The 20,218-nt window shown below is 39.8% G+C and overlaps 1 protein-coding gene across 1 annotated transcript; it reads right to left on the bottom strand.

Moving 5' to 3' along the window:
- Positions 1 to 1,883: 1,883 nt before the first annotated feature.
- Positions 1,884 to 3,402, bottom strand: LOC116265309 (probable long-chain-alcohol O-fatty-acyltransferase 1). The gene has a single exon (XM_031645864.2). The coding sequence runs from the start codon at positions 3,136 to 3,138 to the stop codon at positions 2,065 to 2,067; it is 1,074 nt and encodes a 357-aa protein (XP_031501724.1). The 5' UTR covers positions 3,139 to 3,402; the 3' UTR covers positions 1,884 to 2,064.
- Positions 3,403 to 20,218: the final 16,816 nt, after the last annotated feature.

Consider the following 20,218-nt stretch of genomic DNA (forward strand, 5'->3'; position numbering starts at 1 on the left):
CTCATCTGTCAGGTCTGATTTAGATAGTCAACTTGAGCTTTAGGCACTAGTCTTTTCCTCAAGCTTTTAGACGATAGACCTTGTGCCATATTTTCATATATCCAAGAACCTTTATTTAGAAACAAAACTTATACAAGTATGAAAAAAGTTGGTGATGTGCAAATGAGAATATGAAAATTAAAAAAAAAAAGGTCAAGTGCTAATTTTTAATATACTACTTGAGGCTTTTAGTTGCTCAGAACCTGTCTGGTAGTAACTACATATAGCTTTCAGCTTGAAATTTTAACCCTAACTACAAGAGAGGAAGCAGCTTGCCCCATGGTATTGATGTTTAGTCAAGTCTAGTCAACTTTCTTCTAAGTACCTCAAATTAATTTTTGTGCTTAAATTTTATAAAGTCAAACTATTTGCATAACTAGAACTAAATAAGAGCTGATGATGAGTTAATACGACTAATACGACAGCATACCTGCATTTTTCATGTAATGTAAACTAATTGTCTTACAAGTGGCATGGTGAACTATCTCCTTTAATTTTTAAAGTGGTTGAGGAAACTACTATCATACATACACATATGTGTCATTTAGAGTGAAACTAGAGATATTCCCCACTTTCATTAATGCTTCCCTCCACTTTCTCACATTCTCCTCCTTCTGCTTCCCATTTGATTCATGCCTCTCATCAAATGCAAATGCAAAAGAACCAGTCTCTTTCTTAACATGCATGGGGTCCACATAAAAGAACACAAGAATTACTTTTTTGTTACACTCCACTATTTTGGCAAGCTCTTTTAAACACCATTGGAATCCACATAGCTCTTAGAGATGTTGGGGATATAGATCTTAGCTTTTTAAATATATTCCAGAAGCCTCTTCATCTTCTCACCCTTTTTCATGTTGTCACTGTCTCTAAAGTTGAAAACACCATGCTGCTTAATGCCCTTATACAGATGGTCTCCCTTGTGAGTGTCTTTATCTCTAAAGCTGAGGAAAACATCAAATTGAGAACCTTCTATGTTTATTGAAAAATATAATAAAGGAGCCAAGGTATTGGGCTCTGGATCTGGTTCCATCTTTTCTTCCCCTATGTCTTCTACAATAGTTTCGTCATTTTGAGGGTTAATAGTTGTATCTAAAGCAGTTTTGGCCTTGAAACAAACACTTACGCAGCGCCAAACCTTATTCCTATCATTGATCATGTGTTAAGGCAAGATCAAACTGTAAGTAGAGGAGCCATATGCATGTCATCTCTCTATGACGGGCTGAAGGTGGAAGCGATCTGCTACAGTTGATTTTGCTAGTACAAGAAAACTATGAAAAATAAATGAACAAGAATCTAAACACAACACATGTAAAAAGAGAGGACATACACAGTTTTTGCTTCTAGAGAGGACATACAACTTTAAACACTTTTGAGGGCTGCATAGTAGAGAGAGAGAGAGAGAGAGAGCTATACTTGGGCTGAAGTGCCTCTGCTTTTCTTTTTCTTCGTAGAGAGAGAATGAAAGAGGGTTTTGTTTTCTGGAATATTATTTGCTAATCATGAATAGTGGTCACATTTCATATAAATAAGAGGAACAGGCTTTGTGAGAAGCCCTCCATGATAAGAGGAATAAAATTAAGACGGGTCTAGCCCAACGGATTGAACTGTGGAAATTTTTTAAGGTTGCCAACGGCCTCTAGTCCATTGACGCTATTAGATTTTGTTACGGTGTGAGCAACATCATCTAACCTTTTGGGGGTTGGTTTTCTGTTGTATTGCCGACAAAGCAATGTTAGACAGAAAAATCTGGTCTTTTGGGCTGCTTCTCACATTAATAACCTCATCCAACCAACTAGGACAGGACACCACTTGCTGCCAAAGGTGACCTTTTTGCCGCTATGAGATATTAAGGATACTTAACGTGATCTATCAAGAACTTATTCATTTTAACATTGAAATTGACTTTGGCATTTCGTCAATTATACTACAAAGGAGCAAAACAAGCTTTTGCTTCAATGGGTACATATACACAATAAAACTGAAATGCCAAAGAAACGCCCAGAATTGGTGGAAGGAAAAAGCTCAGAGATGAAGGGCAGCCGTTGCATTGCGAGCCGCAGCCATTAAGCCATGGACCAGAAATCTGACACCATCCTGTACTTCAGACGCCACCTTGAGATCGAGATTGTGTCTGCTCGCGGGAGGGAAGAAGAGCCACGTCCCCGTTGAAAGCAACGCCGTCAAAGTCATAACGATTTTTACGGCTCGCGGCAGGCGACCTACTAGCCCAGGCCCCAGCAGCCCCTCCAGCCACTCTTCAGCCGCCGCTAGGAGGCCGTGCAGAGTAAAGAAGGCTGTCCACTCCCAGCTGGGCGCCTGAGACGTCATGTAGTACAGCAGTACCTCATGCATCAGGCCGGATACCAGGAAAGCGGCCACTACGCCGACGTCCCTTGCCCTCTTCTGGCCGATTACTCCCCCGCACGCAGCCCGGACTGGCTGGTACACGGCCTCTCGCAGCGTGCTACTGACGACAAGGTTCCATCGCCGCGCCCAGAAGTCGCGGATCGAGCTCGATAGGAAAGGCCGGTTGAACTGCGGCTGCAGCCTCACGCGCAGGCACAGCTGGGCAAGGACCGCCGCGGCGACGAAAAGGCCGTCAACAGTGACCATCAAGTGCAGGCTGTAGACGAAGATGACGATGCTCTGGTGCGGCAGCGCCTCCTTGTGCCCGTACACTCTCAGGCACAGTAGCATGACGATTGCCTCGATCGCGAGATTAGCCACTGAGCGGAGAAGGTGCGGCGGCTGCTGGAATTTGCTGGTGGATCCGCCTGCGCGCTGCTGCGCCTTGATGGGGAGGGCCGCGAACACGAGGAAGCGGATGAGCGAGTCGCGGTTCTCGGCTAGAGGTCCCGAATCGAAGCAGAAAAGGACAAGCCGGAAGTTGCAGAGCCAGACGAGGAAGAAGGCGCTGACGGTGCGGAGAAAGAGGGAGGAAAGCAGCCAGGGGATCTTCAGGAAGAGGTAGGCGATGGGCAGCACAGCCACGAGACGCGAAGCGTTCTTTGGTAGCCTGGCGACGACGGCGTATACGTAGAGCAAGGAAGCGAGGGCGATGAGCCACACTCTCGCCAAGCTCTCCATCTCGCCCATTTTGGGGGCCAAGGAGGAAGAAACGAAGCGATGGAGATTGTGGTTGTTCAGCGTCTTCCTTATATGATTCTCTCGGCAGCTTGTTATAGCGGGATCGGAAAGGCGAAAAGGGCAGGCGACTCGAAGGACGTGGGCTATAGAACCACTTCAAACCATACTGAAAGAGATCAAAACAGTCAAATCTGCAGAGGCCCATCAATTGTGCAGGCCGAATTAAGTTGGTAGTCGTCCAAAATTATTGCCATTGCTGTCACGGAGATCAAACTTGAAACCCCTTCACACATTTATGGTATGAAATACACAAGCTGTGGCTGAGATCTATCTGCGCATATGAAGACAGGTTCTTGTGTCCAGTCCTAGTTGCCATTTGCACCGATTTTTTTAATTTGTGTCCAGTCCTACTGTCGCCAATCAATTCCTGCCATTAATTTTGCATAGACGATCCGGCTAACACGGATGCAGGTGTACCGATCTGTCAATGCATTTTTTCGACGGTGGGAGTTACGGTAAATGTTTTAAAATCCACGAAAAATACGTGACTCGTACATCCATTCTTTATTCTTTGGAGTCCGTGACCCCAAGCTAAAAAAGAAAGCAACTTGTCACTTAAACAACAAAAAGAGTTTATGAAAGGCCTATTAACTCGTATCATTGTGAAATAAATTCTAATATCGAATTACCATTTTTAAGTTGTATTTGCTTATAAATCATAAGAACGAGAAACTGGAAGCTAGCTACTCCACACTTTACAGCCTCTAATAAATTATTGTATTTGCATATTTAACGTGAATTTAGTATCAAGTTTTAGTAGGAATATCAATATACCAATTTGAATAGGATATCCGATTGAATCAATCTGAAAAGAATCAAATATAAAAAAAATAATAGATTAAGAAATCAGATCATATTTAGGTTTAAGAAATGACATCCGATTAGGTTCAAATTTACATAAATATCCCACCGGATTCAGATTAGATTTATTTTATGACAAATATCATATATGTAATGCTGAAGATTGGTAAAATTCAGTTCATATTAGGATTTTGATATAAATAGAAAAAAAAAATCAGATTTGGATTGTAAAATCAGATTTCAGATTTGGATTCACCTTCAACTTTTTTTTATTCATGTTTGAATCCGAATTCAAATCCAAATATGTGAATGTCCAAAAAAACAGATGTGATCAATGGTATATCCGGCTAGAATCCAATCCATAAACATCTTTAAGTATTAGCATATCACTCTAAAACAATTACTCAATGAGACAAATATTCGGGTCACAACATTCATATTTGTCCATTATCAAACAGTTAACAAATTCAATGTGCATGTATACGCAACATACTGCTTTCTAAAACTCAAAAAAAAACAAAAACAAAAGTTTAAAATTAAAGAACTAATCCTTTAAAATATAAGTCAATAACGATAACCAAGCTTGTCATTTGTGCCGGGCCAGTCCAAACCATCCAAGATGGACAGAAGAGACATAAAAGAATTTTATGAGTTTGTCCACTATTATTTTTATCAAACCTCTCAAATGACATGTTTAATTTAATTCTTTACTTTAATCAATAAAATTTGTTTTCCAATACATCAATCATGGCCGTTCGATTTCTGTATATGGATGATTCTCATATTCACTTTAATAAATCCAATGTAAATGCAACTCTTTCATATGCCAAGATGGGCTTAAGAAAGACGCTACTATTAACTAAAAACACAATGATACATTCAAACTATAAGTGGTAAATTTTGTTTCTTGAAAATCTGAAGGGGCGCATGGCCCTTGCCGGGCCCTCTTAGCTCATAATAGGGACAATTTTGCGCTTCCATCCTTGATATTTAGTACAAATGTTAAATCTCCGTTCAACCCACAGGAAGAGGAGACCAATCAATTGGGACACTCGACTCAATTAATGAAGGAAAGGGACTAAGGGTGACATTTACATACTACTTGAAATGGCTCTTGCCACTGCTCATAACCCCCTAGTTGTTGCGAATGAAGTTATTGGCACTGACCCACACCCTAACCTCTGCACAAGACCAGTTACTGCCCTTAATGATATTAGGACTAACCTTTTGCGAGGGCATGGACCGTCGCCAATAATACCATTGGCAATGGCAAGAGTCATTAACAATACCAACTTTGCCAAGGACTATTTATATTGCCAATAGTGATGAAATCAAAAACTTTCTGGCTAAAGGCACTCTAAGTTTAAATTTCAAACTTGGGCATTCATATATAAAAAATTGAAAATTAATGAAGTTTTTATATATAAATAAAATAAATTTTTATATATAAACAAAATAAACTTTATGGGCTGGTGTGGGACATCCATCATTTCCAACATGTTTCTTATAGGGCCATTTCATGGTTTGGAAATATACTCTACACTTACAAATAAATTTAAAATTTTTGAAATTCATCCTTCTAACCGTTAAGGCCTATTCCAAAAACATCTTTCGGGAATTTTCGTCCCACCCGGAGAAGTTGGATGAAAATTACAGGATGAAAAATAAGACTGTTGCTTTCCGCGATGACTGCGAGGATGCTGCCTGCCTGCATGAAGCTTCGTCACCGGCGATGGCTGCTAGGCGATGTATACTGTAGAGAGAGAGAGAGAGAGAGAAAGAGAGAGAGAGAAAGGAACCAGCAACATTAGGGTAGTGTTTGATGGGCAGTATTACACTGTAGCAACGGAATAATATTTCAAATTTTAAAAAAAAATCCTGCGTATCAAACGCGGAATTATATTTTCGACCGTTGAGGTCGATTCCGGAATAATGTTTCCGGAAACATTATTCCACCCGGAGGGGTGGAAATATGTTTCCGGAGTTTTTTTTGGGACCGTTGGGGCACGGTCGCGTTTCCCGTTTCGCTGCCTCTTCGCTTACTCGCCTCTCGCAGCCGCAGCCCTCTTCGTCTTCCCTCACTCACCTCTCGCAGCAGCAGTCCTCTTCGTCCTCACGCAATGCTCTTCGTCCTCATGCGCGCTGCAGCCTTCTTCCTGCTGCCACGAACCTTCCCCACTCGAAGGATTCCCTCATCAGCTCCTTAATAGGGTGAGGGTTTTGAACCGCTTCTGTTGAAGGGGAAGGTGGAAGATGCCACCACCATGTCGTGAACCCGGCGACCCACGAGATTTTTCGCCTCCCGGGGTCCTCTCCTATCTCTGTCTCGATCTGCCAGCTCCTCTTCGACCCCTCTCCCAAGTGGAGCACGCATAAGGTTCTCATCGTCTCCCACCAAGGGTCCGCCATTGACGCGAAGATATTCACTTTGGGCGTTGATCGATCATGGAGAAGCCTCGAGGGCGCTGTTCCTGCTGCAGCATGTTGCTCTTCCACATTTTCCCTCCCTTGTGTTAATGGAGCCATCCATTGGTTGGCAGAGATTTTTAAGATCGTTGATGAAACCGCAGATGGGTTGCAGCCTGAGATACTTCCCACCGATTTTGTGGCTCAGCGCTACGGGTCGGAGTCGATTGTCGCTTTCAATATCCGGGAAGAGAGATTCCGGCAGTTGGCGTATCCTAATTGCTGCTATGGGGGTGACTTCTGCGGTGGAATGCATGATGTGTACTTGTTTGAGATTGGTGGCTTTCTGTATTTTCTCCATTTTGACGTCTCTAATGCCACCTTGGATATATGGGTGCTGAAGGACTATGTGGAGGAGAAGTGGATCAGAGAATACAGGATTCATTCAGAATGCCTCCACAAGGAGTTGCATTTGGCGGATCATTTCTTGAGCATAGATGTTCTAGCTGCATTTGATGACGAAATCTTTGTGCAGGTTTTTGGGTCTTTTGGGGAGCAGGTACCTGCTTTAACTTCCTACCACACTGTATTTAGAAGGTTTAGCAATATATCGGAAAACAGGATCCCAGATATCATAACTGTCGATGGTACATACGTCGAAAGCCTTCTCTCTAGTAAAGCAATTGAGCATCCGGAACATGAATGAGAATCAAGAGGGATTGTAAATGTATAATTGGGCCATTGTGAATTGCCCAACTACTTTTCTTTTTCATTTTGCTGTACATTCATAAACGCAGTATGAAATGTAAAATTGTCTAGTCGTATGTCCTCTTTTTGTTGGGATTTCTCCCCATATCGCATATACAAAACCAAACGTATATACCCTAAAACAGGATCATGCTCATGCTAAATCATTGAAATAAACGAAACCTTAAACTGAAGCGGAAGCGTACCTGAATCCATCTGATCTGGTGCACGGGAAGATCGCAGCAGGGTCTTCCAGGGTACGTGCGGCGCGCTTGAGGTCTCTCTCAGATGGGGAAGAGGAAAATCCTAGAAACCAATGTTTCAGGCAACCATTGCACGACCCTAGGGACCACTACCATTTTATAATAAGAACAATTACGGATTCCACCCATCAAAGAGTCCGTAATTCGGTACTGGTATCTATACATTTCAGAATAATCCCATACCATCTAAAATGACGTAATATCTCAAAATGCAATCACTTAAGCGGATATTTACGTTAAGACAGCCATAATGTCTGAAATTCCTCATAGACATATGCTGGCCCACCAAATGATCTTACAATCTCCCACTTGGGCCAAATATGTCTTAATACATTCAGACATTACACAAAACCTTAAGAGCTCATAATTGCTATCTTATTAAACGTCATTTCACCAATCTCGTCCATGATCATATCAACACAGAACCAAAGCGGCTTTCGCTATATCAAAATTAGCTAAACCTTCAATGATCACAAATGTTAACATAACCAATAACATAGATCTGATATGGATGTATAGCATGAGAATTACATGCAATGTGATTACAATATGTCTATTCTCAACTGGTCCAACTTTAAAATATTATGGAGATCAAAACATAAACACAGAATGGAACCAAAGAACTTTAAACTTTATTCTGCAGAAAACTGAATACGTGTCCATATATCAGAGCAAACAAAATACAAACTCCCACTAAACTAGCACATCATCCAAGGATAACACCCCATACGAACAACATATTCGTGAAAGACCTTATGTGTTAAACCCTTGGTAAGCGGATCCGCAAATCATAGAGTTTGTCCCAATATGCTCTAAAGACACCTGACCATTCTGTATCCTCTCTTTAACAACCCAAAAAACTTAATGTCGATGTGCTTCGACTTTGACAAACTGTGGCTGTTATAAGAGTACATGACTGCTGAATTATTGTCACACAACAACCTTAGTGGTTTTTCTATACCATACATGATGCGCAGCCTCGTGACAAAATTCTGTAATCACAAAACCTGATTGGATGTCATTATCTTGGCACCCAGCAAAGTCAGAATCTGAATACCCAATGATCTCCCACTGGTCTGACTTCCTGTATGTGAACGTAAAACCTTTTGTTCTTTCTAAGAACATCAATACCCTTTTTGGCTGCTTTCTAATGATCCATACCAGAATCACTTAAATATCTGCCTAACATTCCAATGATAAATGCAATATCCGGACGAGTACAAACCTGAGCATACAAAAAACTTCCCACAACAGACGAATAGGGAATCATTTCCATTTCCTTATATTCGATTTCACTTTTAGGGCACTGTTTGTTTGAGACAAAACTTGTCTCATTTAGCAACTGGAGTATCTCCTGGTTTACAATCTTTCATGCCATATCGTTGAAGCACCTTATCAATGTAGGCCTTTTGTGATAATCCAAGAATACCCCGAGAACGATCTCGAAATATTTAGATCCCCAATACAAAAGATGCACAACCAAGATCCTTCATGTCAAATTGTGTTGACAAAAAATTCTTAGTTTCATGGAATATGCCCATATCATTACTTGTCAGCAATATATCATTGACATATAAAACCAGAAAGATAAACTTGCCCCACTGAAGTTTTGTTATACACATTCATCAACCATATTAGTTTCGAAACCAAATGAAACTATAACTTCATGAAACTTGTAATACCATTGACGGAAAGCTTGCTTTAGCCCATAGATGGATTTCTTGAGTTTGCAGACCATTTTCTTTGCATCTCCTGAAACAAAGTTTTCTTGTTGCACCATATATATCGTTTCATCAATGTCTCCATTTAGAAATGTTGTCTTAACATCCATCTGATGCAGCTCTAAGTCAAAATGAGCTACAAGTGCTACTATAGTCCTGAAAGAGTCTTTTGATAAAACTGAAGAGAAAGTCTCTGTATAATCAATGTCTTCCTTTTGAGTAAAGCCCTTAGCGACAAGACTTGTCTTATACCTTTCGATGTTACCTAATGAATCCCTCTTGGTTTTAAATATCCATTTACAACCAATGGGTTTCACACCTTCAGGCAAGGGAACAACTTCTCATATGTCATTATCCATCATGGACTTTATTTTCTCATTCATGGCATCCATCCACTCAAGAGATTTAGAACTCTTTATTGCTTGCTGGAGGTTGACAAGATCATCCTCCATTAAGCCCATATCAACATCATGTTCTTGGAGATAGACAAAATAATTTGAAATTGTATTTCTCCTCTCTCTAGTGGATCTCCTCAGTGACACCTCTACTTGATTTTCTTGAGGTTGTTGAGTTTGTTCTTCAGTATGGAGATCGACATCATTGCCTTCTTCTGAATAGAGTGGACTCGGGTCCCTCTTCAAAGGCAATGCTTCTAACCTGATCACCTCCCCAAACTCAATATCCTCAAAGAAATAGGCATTTCCCTTTTCAAAGAAAGACTTACTGAATGGATTATAAAACTTATAACCCCTTAATGTTTGTTCATTTTCCCTTTATACATTCAATGCAAACATTAAAGTCTGCAAAATCAAGGGACTCAAGAATTCCTTTTGACACAAGCCTTTATATTCACTTTTCAGAGATATGTCTTAAGCGTCAATGTCATAACATAATAGAATTCTAATTTGCTAATTTTACTTTTAGTACCACTAGACGTAACATGAAAGATTTCATTATATGAAGCAACCATATCAAGCAAATAAAGGTTATCGCTACTAGACAAAGAACCAGCGACAATCAAATTTGAGTACAGAAACAACTTAAATTTACTTCCTCCAAATGAACAATAATAATTGAATTTGTCCAATAAGAAAATAAGAACCAAATTCCATCTAAGAGACGGTACCACATAAGTTTCTGTCAAATTCAAATAACAACCAGTCTTCAACAATAACCAAGAAATTTGCTATGGGTTTAACCTTCGCCTTCTTGCCATCGCCCACATAGATGAATCTTTCAACATCATTTGGCGTTCGACAATTTAGGCAGCCTTGCATAGACACTATGTGAGTAGTAACACCGAATCTACCCACGAAGTGTTTCTGGGTACTGAAGTTAAATTATCCTAAGAACAAACCAAAGTGAAAAGTGTACCCTTCTTTTCACGCCATGCGTGATACTCAGTACAATCCCCCTTTATATGACCTTCACCCTTGCAAAAGAAGCAGCCTAATAGGCCTTCCTTATGCTTCTTCTGTTTCTTAACGGATGATTGGTCAACTGCAATTTCCTTAACAGTCTTTCTTTTCTTACTTGAAAAAATCGAATCATTCATCTCAGTAATAATACTCAAATTTGCAAATATCATGGAAGCAGAACTCACTGTACAAAGAACAAACCAAAAATACCAAACATGCTCACAATCAATACATGTACAAAGATGAAATAACAAATATAAATGAATTTAAATACAATGTCCTGAATCCCATCACAAGGTACCGGTGCAACGTTAATATCCAATCATTGGATTGAAATACTAACTGCAAGTAGTATTCTTGGTCAACAATGAATATAGATAATTAACCCTGTCAAACAACGAGCCTATCTTTGGATTGACTCGCTATTTACATGGAAACCTGCAAAATTATCACATATTCATTGTCCTATATACTTAAACCTGACCAAACAACAATCATCCTTTGGGTTGATCATTGTCCGCATGGATCAAGTATACTATCATCTAATGTTTAAAACAAGCAAATTCGTACAACAGAGGTCACTTTGGCGACATAAAATACAAACTTACTCATTTAAAACAACAGACATGGCCAAAGTTCAAATTCACATTCCAAACATTCATCTAAAGTACACCCATAAATTTAAAACATGCAAAACATGATACATGAATTAAAATTTACATACAAATTTGTCCTATATTGAATCCAAAACCAAAATGATCCAATAAAAGGGACCCAAAAGTGTCTAAAATTTTATAAACTGATACCATAATTGTGCTTAAGTGTGTCAAGAGCTACTGAATCGGCCTTAAAGTGGCCCGTATTGTTATTAAACTACAACAAAAAACACCCACATGCCCCTAAATAGGGCTGAACTGGTCTAAAAATTAGACGTACCGGTCAAAAATAGACCGTATCGGTTCTAAAACTCACTGAACCGGTTAAAATTGGCTAAAAACGGATCCAGAACTCAATGAACCGGTCTGAAAAGCCTTGAATCGGTCTAAAATCAACTTAATCGGTTCTGAAATGCTAGAATCGGTTCCAAAACTGAATGAACCAGTTCTGAAAGCCCTGAATCGGTTCTAAAACTGAATGAACCGGTCCCAAAATGGTTCGAATCGGGTTTAAAAGGTCCGAACCGGTTCTGAATCGATTTAAATCGGTCTGAAACTGAATGAACCGGTTCGATTCTTTACAGAACCGGTTTGACAATAATGAACCGTTTTCCAAAAGTTATACTGCATGGATACGGGTCGGGTCCGACAGGGCCCGACCCGGTCCGAAAAATTAAACGCAGACGCGGGCGGGCGGGCGGCAAAATAGTTTTTTTTTTTTTTTTTAAACTTTCTGGATCCGAGTCGGGTCAAGACTGACCCGACCCGGGTCCGACCCGCCTCCCGCTCGACCGACGCCACTGCTCGCCTCTGATCAGTCACCGAACTGACGGCGAACGGCGAAATCGCCTCCGGCGGGCCACCGGGGGCCTTGGGTGGGAGCCGATGGGTGTCACGACGCCGTCCGGCGACGGCTAAGTCGCCGGCAGGTCTATGACCGGCCGCCGCCCTTATTTCTCAGATTTTGCCCCTTTTGCTTTTCTGTTTTGAATCCGATTGAAAAAACAGCAGCGACAGCAGCGTGAAGGCCACCGGCGACGTTGGGTGGGCGCCAGCTGGTCCGACGGGCCCGACTGGCGACAGCAATGTCACCGGCGGTCGCCCTTCGCCGGCCGATACACCTCCCAGCCGTCGCTCCTCACTGCCTACTCCTTCTTGTGCCCCTTTTCCCTTTTCTTCCTCTTGCGTGGCTGCAACAGACGCAGGGGAACCACCGACAGGCCGCCGGCGGGTCTCGCCAGGACGGCCGACAGACGGCTGTTCGCCTTTCGGCGACGGTTGCCTGCCGAAAACTGGCCGTCCCTTCGCCATACTTCCCTGTGCCTCAGGCGACTGCAGCGGAAGCCCGACGGCTTCCGTTGCTCGCCCATGAATTTTTTTTTTTTTTTGAAACTCACAGCGAAGAACAGGAAGAACCGAACGAGAAGACGCACAAAAAATAATCCAAAAAATCAACGATTCAACAATGAGCATAGGCTCTGATACCAAATGTTGGGATTTCTCCCCATATCGCATATACAAAACCAAACGTATATACCCTAAAATAGGATCATGCTCATGCTAAATCATTGAAATAAACGAAATCTTAAACTGAAGCGGAAGCGTACCTGAATCCATCTGATCTGGTGCACGGGAAGATCGCAGCAAGGTCTTCCAGGGTACGTGCGGCGCGCTTGAGGTCTCTCTCAGATGGGGAAGAGAAAAACCCTAGAAACCAATGTTTCAGGCAACCATTGCACGACCCTAGGGACCACTACCATTTTATAATAAGAACAATTACGGATTCCACCCATCAAAGAGTCTGTAATTCCGTACTGGTATCTATACATTTCAGAATTACCTCATACCATCTAAAATGACGTAATATCCCAAAATGCAATCACTTAAGCGGATATTTACGTTAAGACAGCCATAATGTCTGAAATTCCTCATAGACATATGCCGGCCCACCAAATGATCTTACACTTTTAACTAGTTTCTTCTTTCTGTACATGTTTGATTGTCCGGCTTATGACGTTGGCTTCGTTCTGGTATGCTGAAGAACTGTAATTATCTTTTGCATCCAATCTATTGTTTGGTAGGTTCAGACTTTCTGTATATACACAGGTTGGTGAATTTTTTCGGTTGATGAGTGCTTGCAAGAGCATCATAGGTCCTTTTAATTACATGCATGGGATCTCAGAAGTTTCATTGTGCTCTTGATTGCTTGAAAAATCTTGGAGCTCCTTATAGAACCATGTTACGTTAACAATTGAACTGTATCAAGCTGAGTTTTGTGATATGGATCTCTGGTGCAGCGGTGCTGATGATGCTAGGCGCATGTCATGATCCTCCCAATTACTTTACACTTCACAGTTTTTTTTTTACGATTTTGGATCATTTATTCAGAGCTTCACATATTGGATGCTATAGTGCACTTTATCTGGTTCTGTTTGGTTTTGTTTTGAAGGATTCACATGTTTCAGTATTGAAAATATATATATGGGCCCGTTTGATGCCTTAAAAATATAAAAACGGAAAGAAATTTTGAAAAATCTATTTCTGAAATTGATGAATTAGAAACAAAATCCATATTTCTAAAAACCTCCTTGTGTTGCCTAAACTTGGATTTATATTTCTAAAAGCAAATTTCACGGTTTGACGGGAAAAAGTTGGAATCAATGGAAATGGTGGGGCGGAATGAAATTTTTCATGTTAACAGCATAAAGGAGGGTTCGAGTTTTCCTTCTCTGCCTTTCTCTTCTCTCTCCTCTCTGCTGTTATCTCTTCTTCACCGGGATAAGAAAACCAGATCGGCAACCGGCCACATACGGGCAGCGACCACCGATAGGAGCTTGGCAAAAATGCTGGCATTGCATGGAGAACACCCAAACCGTTTGCAGATGGATTGAGTGTTTTCTTTTTTGATATTTTGTGTTCTTCTCTCTTCATATGTTTCTATTCCACCAAAATCAGACCGGTGATGGACCGGAGGTCTCTCCTCATGTCATTCTCTCCCCACTGGAGAGGGTTGCTTTAAAACCCTTTGCAGAGAGAGGGTTTCAGTTTTTTGCCTCTGCATAGAGGGTTTTGGAGAGCTCTTAAGCCCTTTATGCACAGGCAGAGGTAGCTATCAAACCCTCTACCAGCGTCAGGGAACCACCCTCTCCTTCCGTGTTCACCATGATGTCTCTCTCCCCCCTGCAGAATGTTAGAAACCCTCTGCGGGTAAACCCTCAAGACATAAGGGTTTCTTCTGAAACCCAGTCTCATAAGGGTTTCTTCTGAAACCCAGTCTCGAAGAGCCGCCCTCTCCCTCTAGGTAGTGTTTGATGGTTAGGGATTTAGGAATTGGAAATATATTTCTGGAAATATATTTCCTTGAATAAAAGAATGAGAAAAATATTTCCGATTCTTATTTTGATGTGTGTGTGATAACTAAGAATTATGTTTCCAGAAATATATTTTTGTGTTTGATGATACAGAAATATTTTTCCAGAGATATATTTCTGTGTTTGATAATAAAGAAACATATTTCCAGATTTACATAATCTTCAAATTTTTAACCAATTTATTGCTCCCTTCTAATTCCTTCAGGAGATGTGCCTATGCAGCTTTGGCTCTTGCACCAAGCTCTTGAAACTCAGAACGTTGCCGAGAAATGTAACCCACTTTGTCAGCAAGAACCCGAATACAGACATGAAGTTCTGTACCAATGTCATCCTCGCTCTCATTGGCAGAGCTGAAATGAAATTCAGAAAAGTGCAAAAAAGAATCACCAACAGAATGTTATCATACAAAAGTACAGCATGACACTGTTGCAGAAAAAGGAAAGCAGTCATGCTTAATGAATTTGCAGTCACCAATATGCAACGACAAGAATTACCCCAAACGATCATGTGGTATCTTGTACCTCATGGCTGTATGGTCTATGGAATTAAGTAGAAGAACTTTCAAAGTAGGCAAAATAAAAATTACACAACTTAAAAAACATTTTGAGGATCCTGAAAGAAAAGAACTGGAATAATACCATGAAAAGAAAAAAGAAAAGATAGACCAGATGCATCAACAGTTGCAAAGGGAAAATGATGGCCCCACTAGGCACTTTTAGTAGGTGCAATGAAAGAAGGGTTCTAGTTAACACACCTGAGATTCATCCAAGAGCTTCAAACTAACTTCAAGTTCTTTTCTGAACCCTAAATTTAACTTCCTCCAAAGCAGAGTTAAGCTTTGATTCAGTCTCGTTGTATTCATTTGATTTCTTTTCCAGTGCATCTCTAAGTTTTACAATTATTGCTTCTGCCACTTTGGAAGCCCTGTTGGATTGTTCAGTAGCATTAACTTCCTGAGAACCTGTCTCAAGTTGATCATCTATTTTCCCATTTGTGCCAATTTTTGTTTTTCCTAACTCCCATGTTATAAATCACTTCAATCCAAGGACATGAACAACCCAGCCAAAACTTTTCCAAATAAAAAGATATAAGGGCATAAAGCCATTTCTTAGGCTCTGTATGCATGGGGGCTTCAACTTCAATATCACCAAATTGCACACTTCTCTATGAAGGCAGAAGCACACAAAAGGCTAAAAATTCAAAGCATAGCACATCAAGGAGAAGTGTGCACATGCCAAAAACACCTACGCGCAAGCATTTGTAACAACATGATAGAATACAGCTCAAGGGAGAAAAAAGATCATCTAATGCTATTGCTACCTGAGGCAGTATTGGCATCACATAGAATAGAGATTGAGCTTGGTAAACAATATGCAACGTAAAGGCTCTAAAAAGGTTATACGAAACTGGCCACTCTTACACAAAGTTTACAAAATCGAAAAAAGTATACACTTGGTACAAAATAAACAATTGAAAGTACATAGTGACCTTCACACCATTCTTCTGCATCCTCGATGTAGATGTTGAACGGTCTAACTTTTCTATGACTGTCCAAGTCTTGATCCCTATGATGCGCCATAGCATAACCTTCAAATTGAGATCGCCAATGTTTAGTAAGATCTGCTTATCCATGGGGTATTTGGGATCGCTAGGTGGCTCTGCTGATCTCATGATGTTTTAAAACTCATCTATATATAGGACATCTCTCTCCCAGGGGAATCAAAATATACTTTTGCTAGGGCTTCATCTCTCAATTATTGCTTAGCTGAGATTCCCATTGACGAATGTTTAGGCATGATCTAACAATTGTCTCAACACCATCATCATAGACGTAGTTCAAAAATGCACTGAAGAACTGTGTTTTGCTCACCCATACTCCATCCTCTGTCTGGTGGCCTAATAGAGAGATCAAATGTGTCCCAAAGGCTCCACATAGGACATTATAGACAACATGACTTAAGGATGAGTTTGATTAGGGTGATTGAAACACAAACAGGTGGGGGTCAAGAAAAGACCAATAAAATGGTGGTCAGATTAAAAAAGATGTTAGCCTAATCAGGTTGACCCAATTGGAGATTCAGACAAAGTATGTTACATGTTTGTTCTGGGTTCATGCAAAAGAGTCCTCCTATGTGGACACAATGAAAAAGAATGAACACAAAGTCTGGATGGTTGTTCGAGGAAAGGGGACAAATTTAAAGAGATACCTAGCTTTTGTTTGGAAAAGTTTGGGAAGAGTCAAGAAAAATATGAAACACAAATCAAACATTGTGTTCACATCATGATCAAGCTACAGTTTTGATGAGATCAATTCTATTATCATGCATAGTTCAGAAAAGGACTTGGACATTTAGAGGAGACTCAGTGACTCGGGATTAACTATAATTTCATTCTAGGTTATGTCTATATACCCAAACAAAGTCTAAGTACATGGCATAAGCTCCTCCAAACAGGTTTTAGCATTGAGATTTATGTCGTTCTCCTTTGTCCCTTGTTTGTATACCTCAATTAATACTCATTGTATTTGAAGGGTTGCTGTACTTGGCTTCAGAGGTGGTCCAGCCAAACATCCTCCCCCCAAGCTCCAAAACACATAGGGAGTATATAATGACACGATGACTGAGGCAAAAAGGTAGAGTATTTTAACGTACATGCACAAATTGTGAGCTCTAATGCGTTAGAATCTAAGATGGAGACTGAAAATAAAATAGAAGTATAGTTCATTTTTCATTAAATTCCTAATCAAGAGGGGTTATATTTGAACCTAAGTCTATGTGAGCATGTACATATCCTCTCAACTAATCCAATGCATATCAAACATTCGAAGGGATGTACTTACACATGTATGGCATGTCTAGGGGTGTGGGGTTTGGACTACACTTGAAAGCTTAAATGAGCAAAGTATGAGTCGAGTCAAATGGATAGGTTTTTTAATGATTGCTAGTTTTATTTCTATGCAAAATTTCGGCATCTCACTTTTGACCATAACATGGAAAAGCTTGTAGTTGCCTTTATTTGGATCATGCTGGATAATTCAAAGAGATGAGAACCGCCTTGGTAGTATGAGGTTTGACGCTCCTTTACTAGGGGTAATCAGGCCAAAGACTATATTAAACTCTATACAATTTATGTGACTAATTGTCGTTCTGACCAAAGCACATCAAAACATGCATGCCCTATATTTTGGAACTTTTAATTTAACAAAGTTCTAAGGGGATCATTAAACATTAATGTTTATGAATAAGAATAGCTTTGAGATAGGCTGATTCAATCTCTTAATCATCATTTACTCATACAATTATAATTTCTAACCTAGATGATGCATGTACCTAGGAAGTAAATGGTCAATACTTACTTTTGAATGATCATATGGGATATGTGTTTAGAATGTAGGATTTAGAGGTTGGATGATGATACCAAGACCTATTAAAGTTATTAATTAGACATTAAGTTCATGGTTTCCATGGTCACAAGTTAGTCAAACCTCAAAGCATCATGATTCCATTCAACTTTTAAGATTTCGAGGGGCATCACGACCAACATTCATAAAATTTCATCATCACTGTGATATTAGAATTCAACATGGGGTTTATATATTTAGAAGTTGGGATCATTAGTTGAAATTTTTAATCCTTGGTCATGGATATAGATTAGAAAAGAAATTAGGGTTTTCTAGAGTTTTGGTCAACTATAAATTAGGGTTTTTTAGGTTGAGGTTTCTAATATGCAATCATGGTGGATATTAGACTAGGGTTTAAACGGCTGCCAACCAAGGTTCATATTTAAGGGCCTGTATGGATACATGCTCAAAAAATTGGTTTTGAAGGCATCAAACACAGTTTTGAGCATGTTTGGCATCATAGAAGCTAGATTTTCAAGAAATCCAGTTTCTTGAAAATCGTGTTATCATCGAAGTTTTGCATAACTTAGTGGGGGAGTCATCTTTCACCGAAAATGGTGTTTTCACTCTACCAAGTGTAGTTGGGAAAGAGGTAGGTTTGCCATCAATGCTAATGGTAGTCAATTGAGAACACCTGCAGATCGAAACAATGGAGCCATGGATGCTGATTGTGCACTATGGATGTGTTGACAGAATTGGTGGTCGATGGAGACTCAGTAGTGGTTGGCCGAGAAAGTCTTAGCAGAGGATGACATCAAGGTTTTTGTTTCCCCAGACTAGAGAGTATTGCTATCAAACTTTCCTTCCATATTTTTTAACCATTTGGCCATTGACCTTTCATATCTGTGACCTAACTTATGGTTCACCAAGTACGTATTTCATCATATCATCAATGCCCAAAGGCTCCATAAAAAATTCCTCAAAACTATGAAAGCTCTCCTACCCTAGCATACTTGGATCGAACACTCCATTCACCTTCACCTCTGCTGGTTAGGACCTGGGACATCAGTTGCTTTTCATTCCTTATGTTTTTTTCTTGAGTTTTTCCTTTTCTTGCAAAGTGAGAGAATGTCTTTTTGATGTTTCATGTAGTGCTTGCAAGTTTGTTCCTTGCAGTATGGCTCTCATGTGGATTTCTTATTACTGTAATCATATTCCCATCTAAAAACTTCACGAGTTTTGAACTCAATGTTATGTTTCATCGTGCAACTTTGATAGGGTTTTTGAGGATTATTTCTTTGTAACCCTTGCATGCCATTTATGGAACTTTTTTCTATTGTATATCTTTTTTCATCTTCATTAATTGACAATTATGTAAATTATTGGCACCTTTCTATTGGAGAGCTGCTCAAATTGAGGTTATTGTTGAAAGCAATTTTGCTACGCTGCACAATCAAGAAAATGGAAGTCAACATTTTTTTGTTATGACGAATCCACCTTGAAAAGAATTCCTACTGTTGAAAAGATTAGGAACGTGCCTATCTACATTTGAAGAGTGTGACTAGATCAAGCAGTAGATTCAAAAGGGTCCAACTATACAAATAAAAGACAAAAAAAATTAAAGCTCTCAAAAGTTGTTTGTTGCAAAAATTAATGTTCATTTCTATGGGAATCCTAAATTAAATGGTTCTCCCTATTCCAGAATATCATCCATATACAACTGCACCTAAAATTTCAATACAGTAAGCTTTTCTTTTGGATCCCTAAGAAGATGTAATATGAGATTGTTTCTTTCGAATGTCAATGAAAATAACAATTCAAATAGATGCTCATGAGTGAAAAAGCTCACAAAACTAACTCACTCATAATCCATCTTTGGTAGGTTTACATCTATAGTCTTAGTATCCTTCTTTGCCTGTCAATTACATACGCAGCTTATTCTGATATTTGATGAACACAAATGTAGTAAAAGGAGCGAAATATGTGGGGGCACGCTAATGAGTTCATGAGAACCAAAATACAGAAAGAATGAATAGATTTTAGACCCACTTCCCATGAGGGTGGCCATGATCCTTCTGCTTCCATTAAAGAGATTTTGAGCAAAAAAAAAAAAAAGTGAAATAAACTCATGTCATGTATTGTTTTATATAGTTTTTCCTCTTCATGAATTAATAGTTTTTTGTTTTGTTTCATTGTTGTATTGTACTAGGTCTCCAACTTATATATGAGACATGGTGAATTAACCTCATTGTTCAATAGTTATAGTGTTATACTTTGAACAAGATGTTTTTTTTTCATTTTTAGCA

The sequence above is a fragment of the Nymphaea colorata genome, chromosome 1 (genome assembly GCF_008831285.2).
Source record: "Nymphaea colorata isolate Beijing-Zhang1983 chromosome 1, ASM883128v2, whole genome shotgun sequence".
NCBI lineage: Eukaryota > Viridiplantae > Streptophyta > Magnoliopsida > Nymphaeales > Nymphaeaceae > Nymphaea > Nymphaea colorata.